The 22,481-nt window shown below is 35.1% G+C and overlaps 2 protein-coding genes across 3 annotated transcripts; both read right to left on the bottom strand.

The window, feature by feature from the left end:
• Positions 1-2,500: 2,500 nt before the first annotated feature.
• Positions 2,501-10,527, bottom strand: LOC107469358 (histone deacetylase 15). Of its 2 annotated transcripts, none has more exons than XM_016088740.3 (18): positions 10,181-10,527; positions 9,717-9,915; positions 9,415-9,603; positions 9,121-9,232; positions 8,278-8,354; positions 6,452-6,527; positions 6,233-6,297; positions 5,868-5,923; positions 5,482-5,605; positions 5,262-5,387; positions 5,083-5,133; positions 4,800-4,868; positions 4,023-4,131; positions 3,728-3,807; positions 3,416-3,498; positions 3,289-3,334; positions 2,952-3,123; positions 2,501-2,838 (listed from the first exon to the last, which is right to left on the bottom strand). In XM_016088740.3, the coding sequence occupies exons 2-18, from the start codon at positions 9,894-9,896 to the stop codon at positions 2,726-2,728; spliced, it is 1,728 nt and encodes a 575-aa protein (XP_015944226.1). In that variant the 5' UTR covers positions 9,897-9,915; positions 10,181-10,527; the 3' UTR covers positions 2,501-2,725. The 2 variants fall into 2 exon arrangements, with proteins under 2 accessions (XP_015944226.1, XP_015944232.1); XM_016088746.3 differs by having other exon boundaries at positions 10,334-10,527.
• A 5,023-nt stretch (positions 10,528-15,550) lies between these two features.
• On the bottom strand, positions 15,551-16,192 carry LOC107471197 (uncharacterized). The gene has a single exon (XM_016090644.1). It carries the CDS (start codon positions 16,190-16,192, stop codon positions 15,551-15,553), a length of 642 nt encoding a protein of 213 aa, XP_015946130.1.
• Positions 16,193-22,481: the final 6,289 nt, after the last annotated feature.

Genomic DNA, 22,481 nt, shown 5'->3' with positions numbered 1-22,481 from the left:
TCAATATCTCCCTAACTTCAAGACCTCACCTCAGTTTTTTGTGGCCTTAGAGCATAGTCAATATGTTCTGATATGGGAATAGGTACGCGGTACGCCACATTTAAAATATTTTATATAAAAAATATACTTATAAGTTATAACGTTTTAGTATATAGATGAAATGTCAATTGATACGCAGTAGGTTACTTAATTGGTGAATTCATGTAACTATGTTTTAGAGTGCTATTAGAAGACACAACAAGGTATAACTGCATCCTTTTATACAGAAAAATAAAAGATTTCGTTATTGCTGAGTGCTATTGGAGGAGAAAGTAGTGGGAAAGTCATAGAAAGGAAAGAATTGGTGGCTCAAAGTATTGAAAACTATGTGATGTCTTTCTATGCTATTATTACATCAGTCTCCATTCTCTCACTCATTACACAGGTAGACAGGTATTACTGGAAGCTTCAAATTTTTTCAGACAAGATCCACATATTCGGTTCAATAAAATTTAAGTTCATCTATCTAATTCGCTCAACATCCTTAGATTTCATTATAAAATCAAATGCCGCAGCTGATATTTATGAGTTACCCTGACCAAATGGCAGCTAGATATCATTCAGACTGAGGTAAATTACATCAATCTCCCCTTTAACCAGTGATATTAGGCATTTATTTATAAGCACAAGATATTAACAAGGACACGAAAATACAAAATTCTATTTGATAGAGAAGATGTAGATACAAAAAAATGTGTCAGGAAAAAAATACAAAGGCAGTAGTAAGATATACAAAACACTAATTTTAATCTCTATTCCTTATGTTATAATATCTTGTTTTATTTTCAAAATCAAATGTAGCCTTACATACAATGTTCTCTTTTAAAAAATAGAAAAGCATCTTACAAAGGTCACTGTGATTTTATAAATATCATGTGTATGATTACCCTCCAATGATTTTGGTATAATTTGTCCTCTAAAGAGGGTTAGTTTGGGTTCGATTTGTGGATCTTTCACTATGATTGTTTATGCTTAGTTTCATTAATTGTGCTGTGTTAATTTGGTGAATAAAACCTTTTGCTGCACATGAGCTTTAAATAGTGTCTTTCAATTTGGTATTCTATAGGATGGATAATCAACAAGGCACCCCACATCCCTAAGACTGTGTTTGAAAGGAAGACTGAGATTGAGAGATTGAGACTAGGAGATAGAGACTGTGAGTGAATTAAGTCTCTGTATTGTTATTGGTGTAAAATGTGTTGAATTGAGTTATGTATCAATATTATGTTTAATTTAAAATAAATATGGAAATTGAGGAGTATATTTAGATTTTAAAAAGTTAAATAAAGATATTTTTTATAAAAAAAATATAATTAAAATTTCAGTCTCCGTCTTCAAATTTTCAATCTCTTGTGTCCCCACTTTTTGAAGATACTGAAAAGACTGAAATTTTGGAGACGGAAACTGAAATTTTAATTCCAGTATCTTACCACCAAACACAATACTAAATCTCAATCCCCCAATCTCAGTCTTCCTAACTAAACGCCAAGTTAATGTTTGTTTCCAGAGACTACAACTAAGATTATGACAGCGTTTGTTTGCGAGACAAAGACCGTATAAGACACTAGAAGACTGAGACTTAATATTGTATTTAGTAGTTAGAGACTGAAATTAAATTTTCAATTTCGTAACACAAAATTCAATCTCTTCGGTAGAAGACTGAAATTTCTAAAGACAAATACTAAAATCTTAACAATTTTTTCAAAAATACCCTCAATTTTTCAAATTCCAAACTTACGGCTTAGTCCTTCTGCAGTTCTGCCACTGCTAACACTTTAGAACCACAGCCATCATGGCACCACCTCGCCCCTCCAAATCCATGGTGATCAGCACCATATTCGACAATTGCGGCGGCCACGTCTAGTTTTGCGTACATGACCGCCTCTCTACAAAATCCTCCTCAAATTCCCCATCTCCACCAACCTCATTCACGAAATGTGTAAAGGCCTTCTCCACATCACACTCGAATGCAATCTCCACCGACCAGACCTCACCACGTGTCCCCTCCGCTCCGTTCCAGTCTGGACAGTTTTGCCTGGCCAGTGCCGCCACCACTCAGATTATTAGAGTTGCTGCAGCTGCTACCATTGTTGGTGAGATTGGACAGACAGTGAGAGTGAGAGGGAAAACAGAAATTGAGATAGAGAGATTTAGAGACAGTGAGAGGGAGGTGACTAAGGCAAATACGGTAGTGGTGGTGGCTAGGAGTGGTGGCAATACCATGGGTTGCAGTGTTGATGGAGGGAGAAGGGTTGGGGGTGTCGTGATGATGATGAGTAAAGTATATTTCAATATTAAGGGTGTTTAAGTAATTTTATTTGTACAGAATGCAGAAACATATTTTAGTTTTTACACTTTACACCAAACACAATATAAATATTTAATTTAGTCTCAATCTCGATCTCAATCTCAATCTCAATCTTCCTATGTTTGGTAAATACTAAAAACTCATGCAAGGGCATTAGAAATAATTGTAGTCCCTTTCTGTAATTTGATGACTTAACTGTTAACTCAACTTCTTTCCCATCCTTCCACCAACATGAAAGGCCATAAACTTTTCATTTGCAATGTTATGATCATGGTAAAAGCAGAACTCATTGTCCTAACAAAGAAGGAATATACAACATTCTAACAATTACAAGGTACACTTGTATATCAAATCTTCAGATCCACAAGGCCAACAAAATCATTTTGATTTTACACTAAGGTGGCCATTCAAGAAATGGAACAACAAACTTTTTCTACCCCACTGCCACCACATAGGAGCCAGGACTCTGCGCTGCTTCTTGACACGTTTTCCTGCAAAAATTATCAATAAATTAGTAGTATGAAGGCATTTCATAAGTGAAGCTTCACTAAATGAAACTCGGCTGTGTAAAGTCAAAAAATACAAATCACAAGCAGTTCCTCACTCTTTAGTCTGCGATACTCAATTCTCCATTGTGACTGCACATCAGTAAAGATGGGTCCCAAGGATGGCCAATAATTCTTCTGAATTTTGAGGACATTCATGACAGTTTGCAGGCCGGCTGCAGAAGGAACGCTGTTTTCCGGTTCACATTCAGGATTATCACCCAGCAATACCTACTCCCACATAAGCCAAGCCAGGAACAAAAATTTCAAGGAGAAATAAGCTGCCATGTATTGTTCTCACCATTATACAACAGATTCATATATACAAGACAAAGAATTAATGAACCCCTCAAGAATGCATATCACTGTAAACAATAAAACAGTAATAGAATTCACCTTGATTACTGCAGTGGCAGATGAAGATATGGAACGAAGATTGTAGCTGCGATCGGTGGTTGATATTAACTATGAGTGAAATACAGCCAAATAACAAACAATTATGAAAGGCTTTTAAGCTACATACCCGCCTTCGAGAATAACAAGCATTTTTCCACCAGAAAGGGTGTTCAACATATGTGTCATCTGTGCATAGCCTGACGGAGTAACCTGCATCATAGAATGAAATTTACAATAGTTGAATTTGGTTATGTCAATTCAAGTATTTTGAATGGAATTAATTAATAGAAACTAAAGCACAAGATTGTTAAGAGGAAAATGAGTATTAGGTTGATTATATATGATAATGAGTAATTTTGTTGCATGGTACCACTGGGAACAATAGCCAAATTGTGTTTCACAAAACAAAAGATAAACACTTGAATAACAAAATCCTTACATCGCAACATCCTAGGGGATCACCTCTTGCAGCATCAAAACCTGCGGATATTATGGTGAAATCTGGAGCAAACTCAGAAGCTGGGGAAAAAAGAGAACCGTTATTATTTTAAGCAGCGAATGATTTATATTTAAAAGATAGGAGGAGCAGGCAATCTAAGAAACACAAAATGTGTTTACTTAAAGTAGATTTATATTCATCACTTCACTTTCTAAAAGGCACAGCTAAGAAATTATTGCCCATGCTACCTACAAGAAATCAAATATACCTCCCATATGCCACAAGATGTACTAACCTATAGGAAGGACAACATTCTGAAATGCAAAAATATAATCATTATCACCAACTCCTCCTCGACTCCATGGAATATTTACACAAAATCCTTCAGCACCCCTACTACCAACCTGAAATAAAGAAAACAGACTAAAGATCACTTCTCATATTTCAAACAAATAGCCAGCTTTTCTGCTATAATTCGTTAAATAATAAATATAGAGGCCAATTGTCTATCAAAATTAAGCAAGAAAACTAACCAATAAAACTTTTAAAGATGCATAACATTTCAAAAAAAAAAGGCTGCAAGGGGAGTTCAGAACAGAAAATAAAAAATGAAGTCCCAACAGAAAATTCATCTTGCCAAGGGCACATAGCAATAGCAACTGTACCGTTATCAGATCATAAGTCCATGAGTAAGAATCTTGTTAGATATAAAGGTAGTGGTGTGTATTAACCTAATGACTGCTTTTTTGCTCAAGTTCACAAGTCATCTCTATGACCAAGTGGTTCACCTATTCTTTTAAATTTAGCAAAAGCTAAGGTGATGTTAACCTTTGTCCTTGCTTCATGCCCAATGGGGTCTTGCTTGTTACAAGATAAGGAATGTTATATATAAAACCATTCATGTGCTTTCATTTATAAACTTATCCTTTTGGGACAGTTAGTTCATGGAACATCACTCATGAACACATTCCAAAGGCTTCTGTGATCACGACACAAATGACTAATGCAATGTAATACTTTTCTTCAGTAAACCTGGCTGAAACTTCAAAAAAAGAATTCTACAGTCAAGTACCTCATCAGCAGCTCCAGTACCAGGATAAAACAAACCTCTCTCGTGTCTATGCAATGATATATACAAGACCTACATGACAAAAAAGAAAAAAACTCATTAGCACCACTAAAAGCACAAACGAGTTGCTAAAAAGTTAGGAATTAAAATAAAATACCAAAATGATGAAGTCCAAATATTTCAATTGGAAAAAAAACAAAGGAGCACAATTATCATGTTGCTAAAAGTTCACAGCATAACAAGTACAGAAAAACACAAATAAGAAAAATAACTATATACAGCTCACCGATTTGTTTCTATTAAAAATTTCCTGTGTACCGTTTCCATGATGAACGTCCTGCAACAAACACGAAAGAGAATCAACAAATACTTTGATAACAATGAATGGCCAATAATGCCTTCAAAAAGTCAAAAAGAAAAAGAAAAAAAAATTGTTTACACCAAGACGCAGAGAATCGTCATTACCCAGTCTAAAATTAGCACCTTCCTAGCCCCTGCTGCCTGAGCTGCCAATGCTGCTACAGCAGCATTATTGTGAAGGCAGAACCCCATTGCATGTGCTACACCAGCATGATGACCAGGAGGCCTAACCTGATTTAATTGAAAACAACAGTTAAATCAATATTAAAACTTAAATTGTCTGACATGAAATGGCAGCTATTGGCAGCAACTCAATTATTCATACCAAAGCAAATCCGTTTTTGGCATGGCCAGAAACAATTGCTGATGCCAGATCAGCACACAACCCAGCAGCCAACCTAGCAGCAAGGGCGGAATGCTCATTGGCATATGTGTCTGCAGTGAAATAGCTGCAATCACACGAGATGTTAATCAAAATGAAAATACTTGTATAAAGAAAAATCAAGAGTATTACTGCATACTGAAGCCAAGACATTTAATAAGATTCACTAAATTTTCTGTCCAGTTAGTGGATTAGGATCTAGGAGGTGGAAGGATGATAACTTGAAAAGAGAATTTCATTAATGAGCAAGTCAAAAGGCAATTTTGGCTAATTTACAGAGGAGTAACCAGAAGGGAAAGATAATTAGAGAGACAAAAATATTGTCATACCTAGAAAATGCCTGGCTTGTAACTTCCACAGAATTAATTTGCTCCAAAGAATGAACCTTCAGTTATAATATGTAAAAGGGTTAAACTTGGATCATGTTTCAAAGTACTCAATTGATTTCCAATTAGGGGGAACACAAGAGACATTAATGGAAAATTGGAGTTTCAAAAGATTATTCTTGAACAGGCAGCTTCTCTATTATAAACCAAATTTCCCCCCATAATTTACCACTAAAAGTAAGTCCAAACATTGACTGCATTTGTTTTGGTGGTCCTATTCTGTCTCGTTCATCACTAAATATATCAATGCATAGAAATGTACCTATGACAACATTCCTATTCATCCAAGAAATGTGGAAGTCAATTACCATAACAAGTTCTTCTCGAGTTATTTCTCTAGCAGGAATTGGAAAGCATCTTCCTGGAAATATACCTGCATGACTCAAATTATTCCTCGTTGATTACTTGACCGATAATACTATCAAAGATAAAATAAAAGTTGAAAGTAAATAAGGTAATAATGCTATGCAATAAACTTTGTTTCTTAGAGAAAATGGATGACAAACAATTTTACAGCAGATAATTACCAGCTCTAGCAAGACTAGCAGCAATGGCTCGAAGACGATCTGGCCTTTCAGGATGAAGACTTGGTTTCTTTTCAACCTATGCAGCAAACGAGACAACCACCAGGAAGTACACTATCTCATCAAGAAAAATATGAAGGCATAGAGCCAACAAAAATTATTATTTGGTATAAATAAGGTGCAACAAATGGCTTTCAGAATTCATGCAAACGTTATTGTTGCAAAATGTAGAGACCATGGCTCAAGCAATCTATCTTTTTCCGAGATCCAAAAATGGAAAGGAAGGAAAGGACAAAAAACAGAATAACAACAAACATTAGACACCACAGGCTATGAGAGGTACCACACTTTTTATGATGAAAATGGCCACACTATATACTAACCCACTATAACTTGAGGCAGATCATACTAGTCATTCAAATTCCATAAAACTAATAACAATTTAATTTAGAACTTCTCAATACACAAGTGGTTCTTACAAGTTACGTGCTGACTAATTTATCACAACAAATACACTCTTTTCCCAAACTTAATATGACATAAAAACAAGTGCAAAGTTTTGAGGGTCAGACAGTACGCCCTTGGTTAGGAGGATCTATTCTCTTCTTCTCATTGGGAGTTTGTGACACCATTTCCTCTTTTTATGGAAGGAAAATGATATAGGTTGAGGTTAAGGACTAGACCCAAATGCACTCACAACAGGCTGATTCCATGGCTCAAATGAATAACCTTTAAGACAAATGGTGACCACTGACCACTTCAATCATTGTATTATTCCTATAAGCTATAATAGTCTTTCCCTTTACTTTGAATCTAATAGATTACTTTGTAAAAATACTATTCCCATATGCTATAAGTTATTCGTCAGTGTAAGAATGATTTTGACACTATGATGAAGACACCGAGGGGGTTAAGACACTTTGAAAACTATGGTGGATGGTAAAGTATTGCTCCAAGAAGCCACTACCTAAACTATTGTGTCAATAGATTTACTGCATCTTCTTTGATGTCTCTCTCAATTACTCAGTCGCTCTTTGTCAAGTACCCATAGCTAGCACCTCAACTTTGCACAAATTAAGCATGAAGTAAGGAGCAACCCATTTTTAGGCCCCATTTGAGGCCAATGGAATGCCAAATTTCTGTGAGTCCCATATGACAATTTTCAGAAGAAATGACTTATGTTCTGTGGATGTCTTTAAGATGAATAACGTAGACAATAAAATAGATTTACAAGGTAGGGTACAATACATTTGTTGGTAAAACAATTGCCAATGATGCAGATTCTCTTCCTAAAAAATAAAGATCCATATTTTGGCAATCCTTTCTTTCCTTCAAATTTCAGAAACTTGTTAGATAGTTAAAAGTGAAATTTTTTATAAGATTGCATCCAAAAGATCATCCACCATATATGAGAAGTTTTTCCATCCAAAATGTATTGTGAAAGTTCCCTTCTACCATTTTTAGTGTTTCCAAAATCCAAACCCTTTAACTTCCTTATATGAATAGTTCTTCTCCGAGATTTCTTCTCCACCTAGGCAAACGAAAGTTTAAGGATTCGGAATCACCATAGAAAGTAAAATGAGAATTTCACAATACTGTTGATTGAAAACTTCCCACAAATAAACTAGTCTATAATTCAACATTTTCATATAGCACAAAACACGAACCATGAAACAAGCAATTTCATTTTATTGCAAATAAAATGAATTGTGTATGGCTATATATTTAACCCAAACTGATGAGGACTAATGTACTAGTAGGCTAGAAACGAAGCATGGCATCAACTTTGAAGTGCAACAAAAGGGCAGAAATGAAGACCAGAAACATACTTCTGCATGTAATAACATTCTCTCATCAAAGCCTATTGCTGTAGAACTAATTGTTTCTGAATCCTGTGAGCCACAATCTACAACGGAAGTATAAAACAAAAATGAACTTGGGGTATAATATCATATCATAACAGAGCAAGAAACTACATATCATATTTTTTTAAAGAGACATTTAAACAAGCCATCAACATTTCCACATTTGCAGCACCATAATTATGTCTTTTCTTGAATTGAGGTTTTTAGTAATGCTAAAAAAGGTTAGAAGATTTTCAATATATCAGCATCTATAGTTATGTCTTCAGTTTCTATTTATTCAAGGCATCTTAACCAGACTTAACTATAGCTAATGACTAGGATTGCTATTAGCTAGCATTTCAGCCTATACAAAGAATTTTTTACAGCTGTACACTTTTTCAGAATCTTTTAAATAACCTGTTTTCTTCTATATTCACTATTTGTTAACCATAAAACCAAACCACAACTGGTTGCATATCATATCTCCTTGTAAACCATTATCCCTGCTTAAATTTCTAGAGTGCTACTGGTTTAACCCTAGGCATTCCATCATACCTCACTCCACCCCAATCTCAGTGCAAAAAAAATGTAGATTTGCAACCACCGGAAGATTATAAATTTTAATGATATTAAAATAAAGTTCATAAACTAATCATAAAACATCCTTGGGAAAGGCAAAATAACTAGCGATTAACACAACCAATTACAAGCTGGAGAATGACAATTTAACTTCGTTCCTCCCATAAACATGCCCAAGAAAAGTGTATGGAAAGAAGTTTTGACTTGGGTGTAAGTTTATGGTTAACAACTTATCAGCCAGACGCACACCTGTTAGCCCTTTTATTTTTGGCTGGACCCCATTCAGATCATCATCATCTGCTAAGGAAGAAGCGAAAAACCCAAAATTTACGATTTTAGAATCCTTATGCTCCCCACATATCTGCACAATTCAACATAGAAGGCAGGTATAATTATTCACAAAATAATAATAAGTAATGGGAATGAATAGACTAAAACTTAACAGTTTTACCACAGATTACCGCACAGGTTATGATCAATAACAAACAAGCATTGGACAAGGTAGTTTCTACTCTATGAAAACACCCACAATAACAAACATACATCACAAAGAACGACGCCGTCAAGGTTAGCCATTGTACAATTTTTACAGAACCACTTGATAACTTCGACCCTGCTAACTGGCAGTTGAAAGGGCTCCCAATCACTGTCATCGTCGTCCTCATCATCGAACGCATATTGGTTTAGATACATATCCTGAAATGTTAGATCCTTCTGGTGGCTCTTTGCAGGCTAAACAACACAACCAAACCACACATAGAAACAAACCATGTCTTAGAAGTGGCATTATACAGTGAATCAAGAATAGTATAAATGCAAACTACTGAGTCAAGCTTGAGACTTACGGCTACGGGTGGGCGTGACTGTTCTCCAGGGTCTACCGTTACTGCATTGCTTCCATCAGAGAGCAAGTCTTGGCTTCTACCTACAAACCGTTCAATGGGAGCTTGTTCAGCTTGCTTGTGAACACTGTTCTCAGCTTCCCCATTGGTGAAACGGCTCCCTCCGATTGCTCCAGTACCCATTTAATTCATTCAATAAACCCTAGTAGTATAGTTTAGTAGTACATTTCAGCACGGTAAGCTAAAGTCACCAATTGCATGTCAACAATAACCATTTTTAAAAAATGAAAAAAAGAAAGTCCTGACTCGGTAGACAAAATTTCCTTAAAAGAAAAAGAAAATATATATATTTGTTTTTTCAACTTGTCAGGGAGAAAAACAGGATATTACGAAAGAAAGAAAGAAAGAAAAAGAAAAAGAAAAAGAAAAAGAAAAGAAAGGACGGAGTAGGGAAGAAGTGGGTTTACCTGAGAAGGGAGTGGGAATTGCGGGAGAGAGAGAGAGAGAGAGAGAAGGCAGCAAGTGTGTATTGAAGTTTAGATCGTTGAGAAAGAGAAAAGAACAGAAGGGAAATGGGAGGGAGAAGGAGCACACAGATAAGAGGGAGTGAGAGCAGTTACCGGTTTGAAGAAAGAGAAGAGGGAGGGGGCAGTGCGGAAAAGGGAAAACTTCAAGATTCACCGCAGGGAGTCGCGTGGCGTGGACCTTAGGGCACAAGTGGCCCACCCTATAAACTACTTTACTGTTAAACTTAACACCCCTTCCTTAATCTGTTATTAGTTTTGAAGAAATACTGAACTAGCCAAGCGAAGAAAAGAGAAGGGGGAGGAAGAAAAGAAAGAGAAATATAGAATTCGAATTTCGAAAAGATAACGATGACAAAATAAGAAAATAGAGGTGGTGAGCATGGAAATGCTAAAAGCTAAATTGGTAATTTTATAAAAAAATATATAACTATAATAGGTGTATATTAAAATTAGTTATAATTATAAAATATATATTAAAAATAAATTAAATTACATATATATATATATACATAAATTTATAATAGTTAATTTTAATAATTAATTTTAATATATAAATAATATTTTTAAAAAAACAATTAGGAGAAGTACTATTTAATTTTAAAAATTGTATTAGAATAGAGAATATTTTTAGTTGAATCACAAATTGAATATTTAAAATCGTTACTTATGAATTGGTGAAATTATTTGAGAATTTAGTAAATTATTTAAAAAGTTAAGTATCAAAGTGATCTTTAAAATTATATTCGACTTAAGTGGTTCCTAAACTTAATAGTTACTTATTTTTGTTTCTAAACTTATATTTTGGAACTTAAAATCGTTTTTCGAGCACTTTTTGTCCATGAAACGCTATCGGTAAGCTAATTTCGACTCGTTGCTGATATGCTGGCAAACTAACGGCTAGCTGATGTGGCGGAAAAAAAAATATTTTATGACAATTTGATTTCTGAACCGATTTTAAAAACCCTAATCCACTTCACTAGCGCTATATCTTCTCTTTTAATTTGTTTTTTTGGATTATCTTCTCTATTTTCAATTTAAATCATGATGGCTAGCGTGAGTCACACAACTAGGAACCCGAACAACTAACGCTCCAATAGAAGCATTGCAAGGAGAATCACTGGAAATAGAGATTCGTGTTTGTTAGATTGGTGTGAGTGTGGGTCGCAACTAGGGGTGGAAACAGGTCAGGCCAGGCCAGGCTTTGCTCTTAACAGGCCTGGCCTGTCATACAGTTGATTGGCCTGAGCCAAAGTACTAGGCCTGACCTGTTATTCAGCCTGGCCTGGCCTGAAACCTGTTAAAATGCCTGATAATTTTTTTTTACAAAAATAAAAATATTATTTAAAAAATTATTTTTTAATAAAAGTTGTTATATATAATATGTCATATATTTAATGTTTATAAAAAATTTTAAACTTCTAACATATTTAAAATATACAAAAATATTTATAATAAAATATAATAAATTTAAAATATCTCATAATTTTATTAATAATAAATAATTATTTATATATTTAATTATATTTTAACAGGCCCAGGCAAGCCTGACAGGCCTATAAGGCTAATTAGTAAACTTGAGCCTGGCCTATTAATGTATTAAGGCTTTTAAAAGAGCCTGGACCTGTACCTATTTTATAACAGGTCAAGCCAGGTCAGGCCAAACACAGGCCAGGCTGCAGGCCCCTGGCAGGCCGCCTGGCCTTTTTCCACCCCTAATCGCAACTAGTTCTGCAATGGTAAAGGACTGATACTAATTCAAGAAATTTTTTTTTCAGTTGCCTAAATTACAATATAAGTGGTTCTTCTTATTTTGTTATGTTTCTGGTTATATCCTTGGCTCATGTTGTTTAATGTTTGTTGAATGTGGTTGTAAATGGTAAATAAGAGATGATGTGACATGTTTCTCTGTAGACAGATAAAATTCAGAAAGATGCAACAACAATTAGTGATAAAGTGAGAAAGTGAAAATTGAAAGATGAAGAGTGTGTTTGGTTTAGTGTTTAAAGTATTAAACACATTTAATTTTTTTTAAAGCTTTACCTTGTTTTGTTTGGTTTTTTTTTTTTAAATGCAAATATGATTCTATAATCTAACCCACATTCGTGTACAATTAAAAATTCTAGATTTTGTGTTTATTTTTTTCGTTAGATCATTAATTAATGAAATTTATTGTCTATCAATCAAATTTGTCCTTCATTATTTATATTGTAATACCCTACTATACAGAACTTTACACCTAGAATATAAAACAGAGTTGGGAAGACTAAGACCTCTAAGGATAAAATTATACATATAATAGCAGAAATGATGTGATAAACTAGGAGCCATGAAAAATAGGTGAAACAAAAATTGTGAAAAAAAAAGGCTCAACACTCAGGAAACGTGATTACTTGCGTATGAAGAAAACTAAGGTTTAAAAGCATAACTAAATAGGAGATAGGAATAGAGAGACAAGAAAACGATATAACAAGCTCCTAACTTAGCCTGCGAAACTAAAGCCGGCCGGAGAATATTTACATATATATATACATATCCCAAAATCCAAAATACAAAGATAAACCCTAATTCTCCATAAACCTCTAAGAGGTACAAAAGTAAAATATAGATATATAGGTAGAATCTACACAGATATATATAACAAAACAGGACAGAAATATAAACCCAAAAGCCCACTTGCGAGGTGCTTCTCGACTTACATCTGAAAAACACAACATTGTATGGAATGAGAACCAGAGGTTTTTAGCATGGTAAAAGTGTAACGCATATAATATATAAGGTCTTGGGAATGCCAGAGGCAATCCTAGAACACTGACACTCAGATTATAAAGCTTAAAAGGATTAAATGGAAGCCATAAAAGGTGGCCTTCTAGGATATCTAAGTCTAACCTAACTTAACCATAACTCTAAGTCTTTCCTCCTTTCCTCCATACCTCCATCTCCGATAATTCGCATAAACAAACAAACAGACAAGGCAAGCACAGGTAGAAAACAAATAGTTCAAGTAACAATTACAACAATTAGCATAATATAATCAATTAGGCATTCCCAATTAATGCATAGCAAATAAAGAATACATATGCATATGATGAATGTCTATCCTACTGGCCGTGAGCTCACGTGTCGGTTACTTTGCCAGAACCTGACACATCTGGTAGCTATCCCAGATATTAGTCTCTAGGTTGTGCATCTCCAGGAGGATCATAAACAAAGGAAAGTGCCTTTCCACCTTCTCCTGGAGGTTTCACGAAGGAGAGTGCCTTTTCACATTGAAGGAGTGTGTCTTTCCACCTTGCAACCAGAGAAGAATGTGGGAGAAACAATACGAAGGAGAGTGTCTTTCCACCTTCCCCACATCCACATCACGACAAGAGAGGGAACTTCCGTCCTCAACTTGCCATCCAAACATATTTTCAAGTTAATACGCAAGCGGGATCACACCCAGACCTTGCCATCTCGACCATTTCGGCCACATACACATCTCGACCATTTCGGTAACACACAATCATCCCAAATCTCATCATTTATCATCATCATTTCCTTACATTCATTCTTTATAGCCATAGTTTAGCATGGTCTCATACATACACCTCATATCATTGCAATTTATACCTAATTCATCATTTAAGATTATTACTTCACCCTCAAGTTATCACCTTTTCCTAGCTTCAGCTCATTACTAGACTTACTACTATAGTTTATGGCTAAAAGAATGAAAACAGGGGTTTAAAAGTTTGAAATTAGGCTTGGAAAACACAAAATACAGTTTTACCGAAACAAGGGCCACGCAAGTAAGGAGTAAAATTTTGGAAAGATGGCCAATTCATTACGAGTGCTGCAAAACTTATCGGTTAATCGCGGGTTACTTATATTTGTTTTGTATGGCTAAATGACGAGAGCTGATAAGGTTGGAAATTAGCGAGTAGGCTCGGGATAAGATCGGTTCTGGTTTGTTTGATGGCATTGTAAGAGATGAATTCGTGATTGATCGTGATGAAAGCTAGCTGTGTGTGAGTCAAGAGCAAGTACACAGTTGTATTTAAGTTAAAATGTGTAGTAAAGCATGGAGGGCTTGAGTAATTTAAAAGAATTATCAACTCCAATTGTTAAAAGGGCTTCCAAATTTAAACAAAACTATGAACTAAGAAGTAGAATCGGGAGAGCTACCAAATAACCAACTATAGTGTTGAAATAAGTTCGAGTAATAATGAGTATGGAAATGTTTGGGCTGCTAAATTGTGATGTAACCATGGTACACCGATTAACAAAGGTGATATTGTAATTGGCTTTTAGATTGAGCTGTAGTAAGTTTATTATCGAAAGCCTTTCTGTTGTTATCTTTCTCTTCCTCTGACATCATCGGTATTTTGCATTGAGAGTGCTTAATCAAACGGACTTCATTTCTACTGCTCACTTCATCTAGCTTTCCAAGTTTTGTCAACTTTAACAGTGTTATTATACATAAAGTAACCAAGAATGATTCGGTCCTCGACTCTAATCTTTCTCGCTACTCACTCTCTCGCGCCACCTGAGCAATTTGCAGCTAAGCTAAATCCGTGTCATGCCTCTTCCTCACAGTTTTGGGTTGTTAAATTTGGCACCTACAATTCTGATTTTTCTTAAGTATGGGTAAGTGCGATGTCTCACTCCTACAACGCAATTAAAATTCAGGGACCAATTCAGCCTGCCTTCTCCTCGTTGTGACCCACCGTCACCTTGGGACCTCCTACGTGGATAAACTATCACCATATGCCTCTGATTCGCTTATCTTTAAGAGTCTCGGTCATTCATCCAACACCAACCAAAAACTTCACTAAACTCTGCAAGTTTTGATGTCAATACCCTACTCAGAACAATTTGGTTTGGTTCTAAATCAAATACTAGGTTTGACATTTCACTGTTAGATCTTTCTTCCCTATCCTAGGCTATGAGTAATCATGGTATCCTAGAAGGGTGGGTACAATGCTCCTTGAACTCAATCATTGCAATTACCTTAACCTTGTGATTGTGATCGATCTGCATCATGAGTTTCCCCCACGTGGACTAGAATAGTCTTTAACTAGATGCCCTGGTGATCCGTACTGGTAACACAGACCTTGCTTGTTTTTATACTACCTATTTGGTCGGTAGTTCTCTGTCTTCTCGAATTCTTGACTCCTTGGTGCTAAGTTCTGATGGTGATCTCTTTGATGAAACTCTTGGTTGTCATTCTTTGCCACGGCTGCATTCCTCACACATTCTTCAGCTATTCGGCTCTTGTTCACAAGTTCAGAAAACACCCTGATCTCCATAGATGCAATGAAGCTCAGAATATCACTCCGAAGGCCCCCTCTCGTACTTAATGCACTTCAACTCTGCAAAATCCTCAGGCGCACCTTGGCAAATGCGAGAAAATCGGCACGGTTCTTTGAATCTATTAGTATACTCAGCAACAGTCATTTGGCTTAGTTTTAATTGAAGCAATTCAAGTTCTTTGGCATTTCTAACTGAGCTTGGAAAATACTTTCTGTAAATTTCTGTGTGGAACACTTCCCAAGAGATTACAACACCGTCTGGTTGCAGGATACGCCGTGTTCCCTGCCACCAATACTGAGCCTCGCCTTGCAGCTGATAAGTTTCAAATTCAACACACTGCTCTTTGGAAACCTGCTGAGCCTGCAGCGCCCATTCCATTGCCTGAATCCAACTATCCACCTCGGTGGGATTTGAGGTTCCCCTGAAGGTCAGAGGGTGAACCTTCATGAAAGAGGAAAGCATCATAAGGCCTTCTTCGCCATTATTTTGATGGTTCCCATTATTCATCTGGTTTTCTAGCGCTTCGCCTGTCGCCTGCATCACCGCAGTCATATTTTCTAGGGCAGCCATGAAATCTACCGCATCATTCCCTGTCGGTTCGGGATTAGCATTCCCTAATCTACCTCTACCTCGCCCTCGACCGCGTTCGCGAGTCAACATCTAGTTCCTATACACACCAAACAAGTGATATCAAGATGATCAGTCTTAATATCGCAAGTCTAGTGCTTCAAGTCTCAAATGCATGCTCATGAACGTTTATGCCACATATATCAGTTAGATATTCTAATAGCACATAGACACATATACAGAGAATGCACAGAAGCATAGTCAGTCCGTCCCTCAAGCTCTACAGGAACGAACTGTACTGATACCATAATGTAACACCTACCACACGGAGCTTTACACCTAGGATGTAAAACAGAGGTGGCAAGACGCTACGACCTCTAAGGATAAAATATATACATATAATAGTAGAAATGATGTGATAAACTAGGAGCCTTGAAAAATAGGTGAAACAAAAATCGCGAAAATAATAGCGCAACACTCAGGAAACGTGATTACTTGCGTATGAAGAAAATTAAGGTTTAAAAGCATAACTAAATAGGAGATAGGAATAGAGAGACAAGAAAACGATATAACAAGCTTCTAACTTAGCCTGCGAAAACTAAAGCCGACCGGAAAATATTTACATATATATATATACATACCCCAAAATCCAAAATACAAAGATAAACCCTAATTCTCCATAAATCTCTAAGAGTTACAAAAGTAAAATAACACACAAGCTCCAGACGCCTTACGATGTGCCTCTCGACTTGCATCTGAAAAACACAACATTGTATGGAATGAGAACCGGAGGTTCTCAGCATGGTAAAGGTGCCACACACATAATATATAAGGTCCTGGGAATGACAGAGGCAATCCTAAAACGCCGACACTCAGATTATAAAGCTTAAAAGGATTAAACGAAAGCCATAAAATGTGGTCTTCTAGGATATCTAAGTCTAACCTAACTTAACCGTAACTCTAAGTCTTTCCTCATTTCCTCCATACCTCCATCTCCGATAATTCGCATAAACAAACAAACAGACAAGGCAAGCACAGGTAGAAAATAAGTAGTTCAAGTAACAATTATAACAATTAGCAGAATATAATCAATTAGACATTCCCAATTAATGCATAGGAAACAAAGCACACATATGCATATGATGAATGTCTATCCTACTAGTCGTAAGCTCACATGTCAGTTACTTTGCCAGAACCTGACACATCTGGTAGCTATCCCAGACATTAGTCTCTAGGTTGCGCATCTCCAGGAGGATCATAAACGAAGGAGAGTGCCTTTTCACCTTCTCCTGGAGGTTTCACAAAGGAGAGTGCCTTTCCACATCGAAGGAATTTGCCTTTCCACCTTGCAACTACAGAAGAATGTGGGGAAAATAATACGAAGGAGAGTGCCTTTCCACCTTCCCCACATCCACATCACGACAAGAGAGGAAACTTCCGTCCTCAACTTACCATCCAAACATATTTTCAAGTTAATATGCAAGCGGGATCACACCCAAACTTTGCCATCTCGACCATTTCGGCCACATACACATCTCGACCATTTCGGTCACACACAGTCATCCTAAATCTCATCATTTATCATCATCATTTTCTCACATTCATTCTTTATAGCCATAGTTTAGCATGGTCTCATACATACACCTCAGATCATTGTAATTTGTACCTAATTCATCATTTAAGATTATTATTTCACTCTCAAGTTATCACATTTTCCTAGCTTCAGCTCATTACTAGACTTACTACAATAGTTTAGGGCTAAAAGAATGAAAACAGAGGGTTTAGAAGTTTGAAATTAGGCTTGGAAAACACAAAATACAGTTTTACTGAAACAGGGGCCACGCGTACGCGTGGGTGTGAGAATTCCTTGTTCGCGTACGCAAGCTCCCTGCTCTCATACGCGTGAATTCCAACCCAAAAAGGTTGGTCGCGTTGCAAGCAAATGGTCGTGTAAGCAAATCCCAGGCCACGCGTACATGCGGGCATACATTTTCCAAAAATTTTACTCAATCTGAAAAAGCTGCAAAATTTCAAACTTCAAATCCAAACTTCCGATGGACATAACTTTTTCATTTTAAATCATTTTTCTTCCGTTCTTTGAACGGCGTAAACTTCGCAGATCCAATTTTCATATAGAACAAGTTTGAAATTATTCGAGGGTCGGAAGCCAAGTTATGGCTCGTCGAAATTTGTCCAATAATCCAATTTTCACAAAAACCTAAAACCTCAAATTTTTATCAAGCCATCCTTCAAAAATCAACCTATCATGTCTAAATTCAGCACAAACTCAAGCAACGTCACAGCACCTCACTTCCCATCCTTCCTCCATCTAATTAAACTCCAATTTAAACAACTCTAGTACATGAACTTTACACTTATATCAATAAGAATATCAGTAAATCAATGCCTATAGAAATTCATTATTATCAACATGGCAATTATCATCATAGCATCATTTAGCACTCCATTTTCCATACAAGGCCATTACCATAAATTTGCCAATCCTCAATATACATATCATTCGACATTCATTTTTTTTATATCCAATATCATCAACAATCAACTCCTAACTTGATTCACAATTATTCTCAATGCACTAAACATTTTAACATACACTTGCATTCAAATCATATCCTATAGTCATCTAGCCTAAGTTTTCACAGAACATTATATATTGAATACGCGAAACCTAAACTATACCTTGGCCGATTTTCACGTATTGACCAAGGCCAATTACCAAATCCACACACACAGCCCCACAAGTTCCAAAATCATCAAAGTCTTGGCACCAATCCTCCACCAAGCCTCCAAATGTCCACAAGTCAAGTTCTAGTATATATACATATACACCTAATTTCACATATTCATATATAAAATTCAATACTCATATACTAATTCAAGAGATTAGCTAGAGTTCTAGTATTCTCACCTTACCCAAGTATCGTATAAGTAAGAGTGAATGTTTTCCTCAAGCCAATTGGATCCTAATACATCAAAGTGGCAAAAATTCAACACCACTTACATAATTTCGAAAAATTGGGGGAAGGAGAGGCTGAGAGTGATGAAGTGGCTTACCTATGAAATTGTTCTGATGGAATCGTAAAACTTGACGCGATAGACGCGTGGCCGCAAACGGTGCGGCGATCGGAACTCGGAGTAAGAAGTTATGGAGGTTTGAATTTTTTATCAAGGGTTTTTATTTTTCTTCCCCCTTCTTAAAAGGTTGCAGGGTGAATGAAGAGCAATGAGAAAAGGGGAGCTGGGTTTTGGGTTAAATATGGCTGGGATGAATTGGCCTTGGGCCCATTTTGGTTCGGTTCACTCGGTTCGGTTCGTTTGGCTCAAATTTGAACCAAATTCTTAGAAATTAGTGCCAAAATTCTCGTTTTAATGAGCTCTTTTCTATTTTAATATAATATTCATATTTCTAATTTTTTTTATTAAAAATTAATTTATTGACTTATTATTTACTAATTTTTTGGAGTTTACATCCTACCCACCTAATTAAGAATTTTGTCCTCAAAATTCAGATTCAGTTACCTGAAAAGAGGTGTGGTTAGTGATCTCATTTCGGATTCAATACTTTTCGGTCTTAATCACTTGGTCTCAACTGCTCACCGCTCCTAATCTTGTCGAGATAATTTCCAAGAAAGTGCAACTTCCATTTTCTAACTATCTAGGTCTTCACTTCCAATTAAATCATTTGGTTGGGATCGCGTAATTAAAATCTTAATTTGAATTTCACTAACCCTCTCTCTATTGTTTTGGTTTTCAATTTAGAATCTAAGTTGTCAAATTTTTTGGGGTTGAGTTGATAACGGGTGACTAAGGTATTGCGTCACCTTAATGTATAACATTTATCTAAAAGTGATTTTGAATAATATAATTCAAACAATATTTAGTTTATTATAATTTATTTTGGTATAAAAATTGCTAAATATAGATTGTATTAACACCAATTTATTTTTAATCAAAATTAATTTTATGCAAACGTCAGAAATTAAGATTCTAAAAAAATTAGTTATTTACATGCATGTTGCTTATTATTTCATTGTAGCTATTCTATTGTTCTAAGTGGGATAAATAATTTAACCAATTATTTTCTACAAAAAATAAATGAGATGTGCTTATATACATTTTATTCTTGCACATCTTTCTAACTTGCAAAGAAATTAAAATTTATAATGTTTCATATAACTCTTACTTGCATATTCGTGACAAAATAAAACAAACTCAAATACTAATCAATTCACCAAAATTAATATTTATATTCATAATTTAAAACACAAAACCAAAAATAAATCACTAAGTATGTGAAAATAATGGCAAAATGTGTGACTCCTGGTTGAATAATTTCTTTTTATTTTGTTTTCTAAGTCAAGACAAGAAAATCATTAGATCATATGATTATAAATAAACATAATAACTTTTAAAGCATGAAAAATAAAGTCAGCTATATAAAGTATACTTACAATATCTTTTAAAATAAGATTGATGCAATAGACAATACAAGGTGACCAAAAAATATTTGAATATTTTTTATGAATGAATTTTCAGCATATACATAATTAATAGCGTTATCAGTGATCACATACACAACATTACTAGGCCCAACCCACTCAATAACATCAGCGAACAAATTAAACAAGGTATCGACAGTTTTTATCATATCAAAAGCATCAACAGACTTAACAAATGACATACTAGTAGGACAATAAACTAAAAAGTTAATTAAGATTCGTTGTCTTTGATCAGTCCAATCATCTATCATCAATGTATAATCGGTGCTTTTCCATGAGCTCCTATAGGTTTCAACAAGCAACTGATGCTCTTTCATAAGATCGGTCAGCAAATGAACTCTCATTTCATCATATGACGGTTCCTTAAAACCAGATCCAATTGCAGCAATACCATCCAAGGTAGGTTGACAGTAAGGTGATTGAATTACACTAAAAAAAAATGCGTGCATCAGCGATCCATTTAGCAAGCCCCAACTTAGCCTTGTGCACAATTTCTTTACTAACCAAAACACTTTTCAAAGTCAGTTGAGTTCCTAGAGTAGTCTTTTCTTTAAAACAACTTTCAATTTGTGTAGCAACAATAACTCTTCTCTTTCCTTTGTCTGTTGTTATTGTAAGAACAACAGGTTGTACAGAGTTAGACGATTTAGACTCTTGTGCTTGTATTTCCAAATCATAAGATTCTTCCTCAATTTTTTTATCTTATTTTTTTATTTTTATCAAAAGCCTTTTGAATTGAAGTTCAACTTTTTTAGTGACTTTATTATATATTTTAATTTGTCTAGAAATTTTTGTAATGTGATATTTCATTTTATATATCCCTCCATTATAAGTATTTAAACAAAATATATAGGTATATTGCACTTTGTGGTTTTTGTCATACTTCACAATAAAAATTTTTAAGCCAAGTCAAATTTTATTTTTTTCATTTTTTTATAAAATTTAAAAAATAGAAAATACTAAAAATGAAAATAGACAATGAAAATACAAACCAAATGTATTTTAAATTGTTCTTGTTTTTAGTTTTTGTTCTTCTTGTGTTGGATGTGATTTTAGTTTTTGTTCTTGTTATGTTTGCTATGATTTTCACATTGGTCATAGGTGTTCAGAGGATTTCTTTTATTTTTTTTTGATCAAAATTGAATTTTTAATCTCACAAAGAAGGAAAAAAATCATACAAAATTTCGCCATCAGTTCTAAAATATTGATAAGCAATCCAGGCTATCATACAATAGCTTAATCAAAAGAGCTCTTGGTCATTACTATCACTTTATAAGAGATTAAAGGCACAGTTTTAAATTTACAGTGGAGAGAAACATTTCTATTTGTGTTCATATGAACCAGCACACCATTTCTAATATAAATTTTAAATTAAGCTTTAGTGATTCATTCATCACCTCATTGCAGTTTCATCCTGGCTTGTTTAGTGAGTAACCCACTGATACAGAAATTGATGAACACAATATTTCTGCATAACTACCGGCAAATGCATTAGGTCGTATTAAGTAATAAAACTCACTTAGAGTGAGATCGATCTCATGAAAATTAAAGGATTAAGCAATTAATAGTTAATTGATTATTCTAGTTAGATAATCATAGTTGGGTGATTAGCAAATAGAAAATGTAAATAACTTGAAATTAAAAAAAAAGCTATAAAGTGACTGAAAAATAAATGGCAAGAATATAAAGTGCAAGAAAGTAAAGTGTTGAAAAGTTAATTGGCAAGAAATATAAAGTACGAGAAATGTAAAATACTAAGGATGAAAGATAGATGACATTAGGGATTAGAAATGTTGATTTCTCCTGAATTATTGATTCTCAACTTCTTCTCTTATTCATGCAATGTTAGATCTTTGGCGGAT

This window comes from Arachis duranensis, chromosome 1 (genome assembly GCF_000817695.3).
Source record: "Arachis duranensis cultivar V14167 chromosome 1, aradu.V14167.gnm2.J7QH, whole genome shotgun sequence".
Lineage (NCBI taxonomy): Eukaryota > Viridiplantae > Streptophyta > Magnoliopsida > Fabales > Fabaceae > Arachis > Arachis duranensis.
The sequence above is the reverse complement of the archived record's forward strand: the minus strand, read 5'-3'. Positions and strand labels throughout refer to the sequence as shown.

Bases quoted from the DNA above. Each gene is read 5' to 3' on its own strand.
- LOC107469358 (XM_016088740.3), bottom strand. From the start codon at position 9,896: ATGGGTACTGGAGCAATCGGAGGGAGCCGTTTCACCAATGGGGAAGCT. The intron at 9,233-9,414 runs GTATGTTTGTTA...TGAATTGTGCAG, and splicing joins ACGGCGTCGTTCTTTGTGAT to ATATGTGGGGAGCATAAGGA. The intron at 6,528-8,277 runs GTATGTTTCTGG...TTTGCTGCATAG, and splicing joins GAATGTTATTACATGCAGAA to GTTGAAAAGAAACCAAGTCT.
- LOC107471197 (XM_016090644.1), bottom strand. From the start codon at position 16,192: ATGTTGACTCGCGAACGCGGTCGAGGGCGAGGTAGAGGTAGATTAGGG.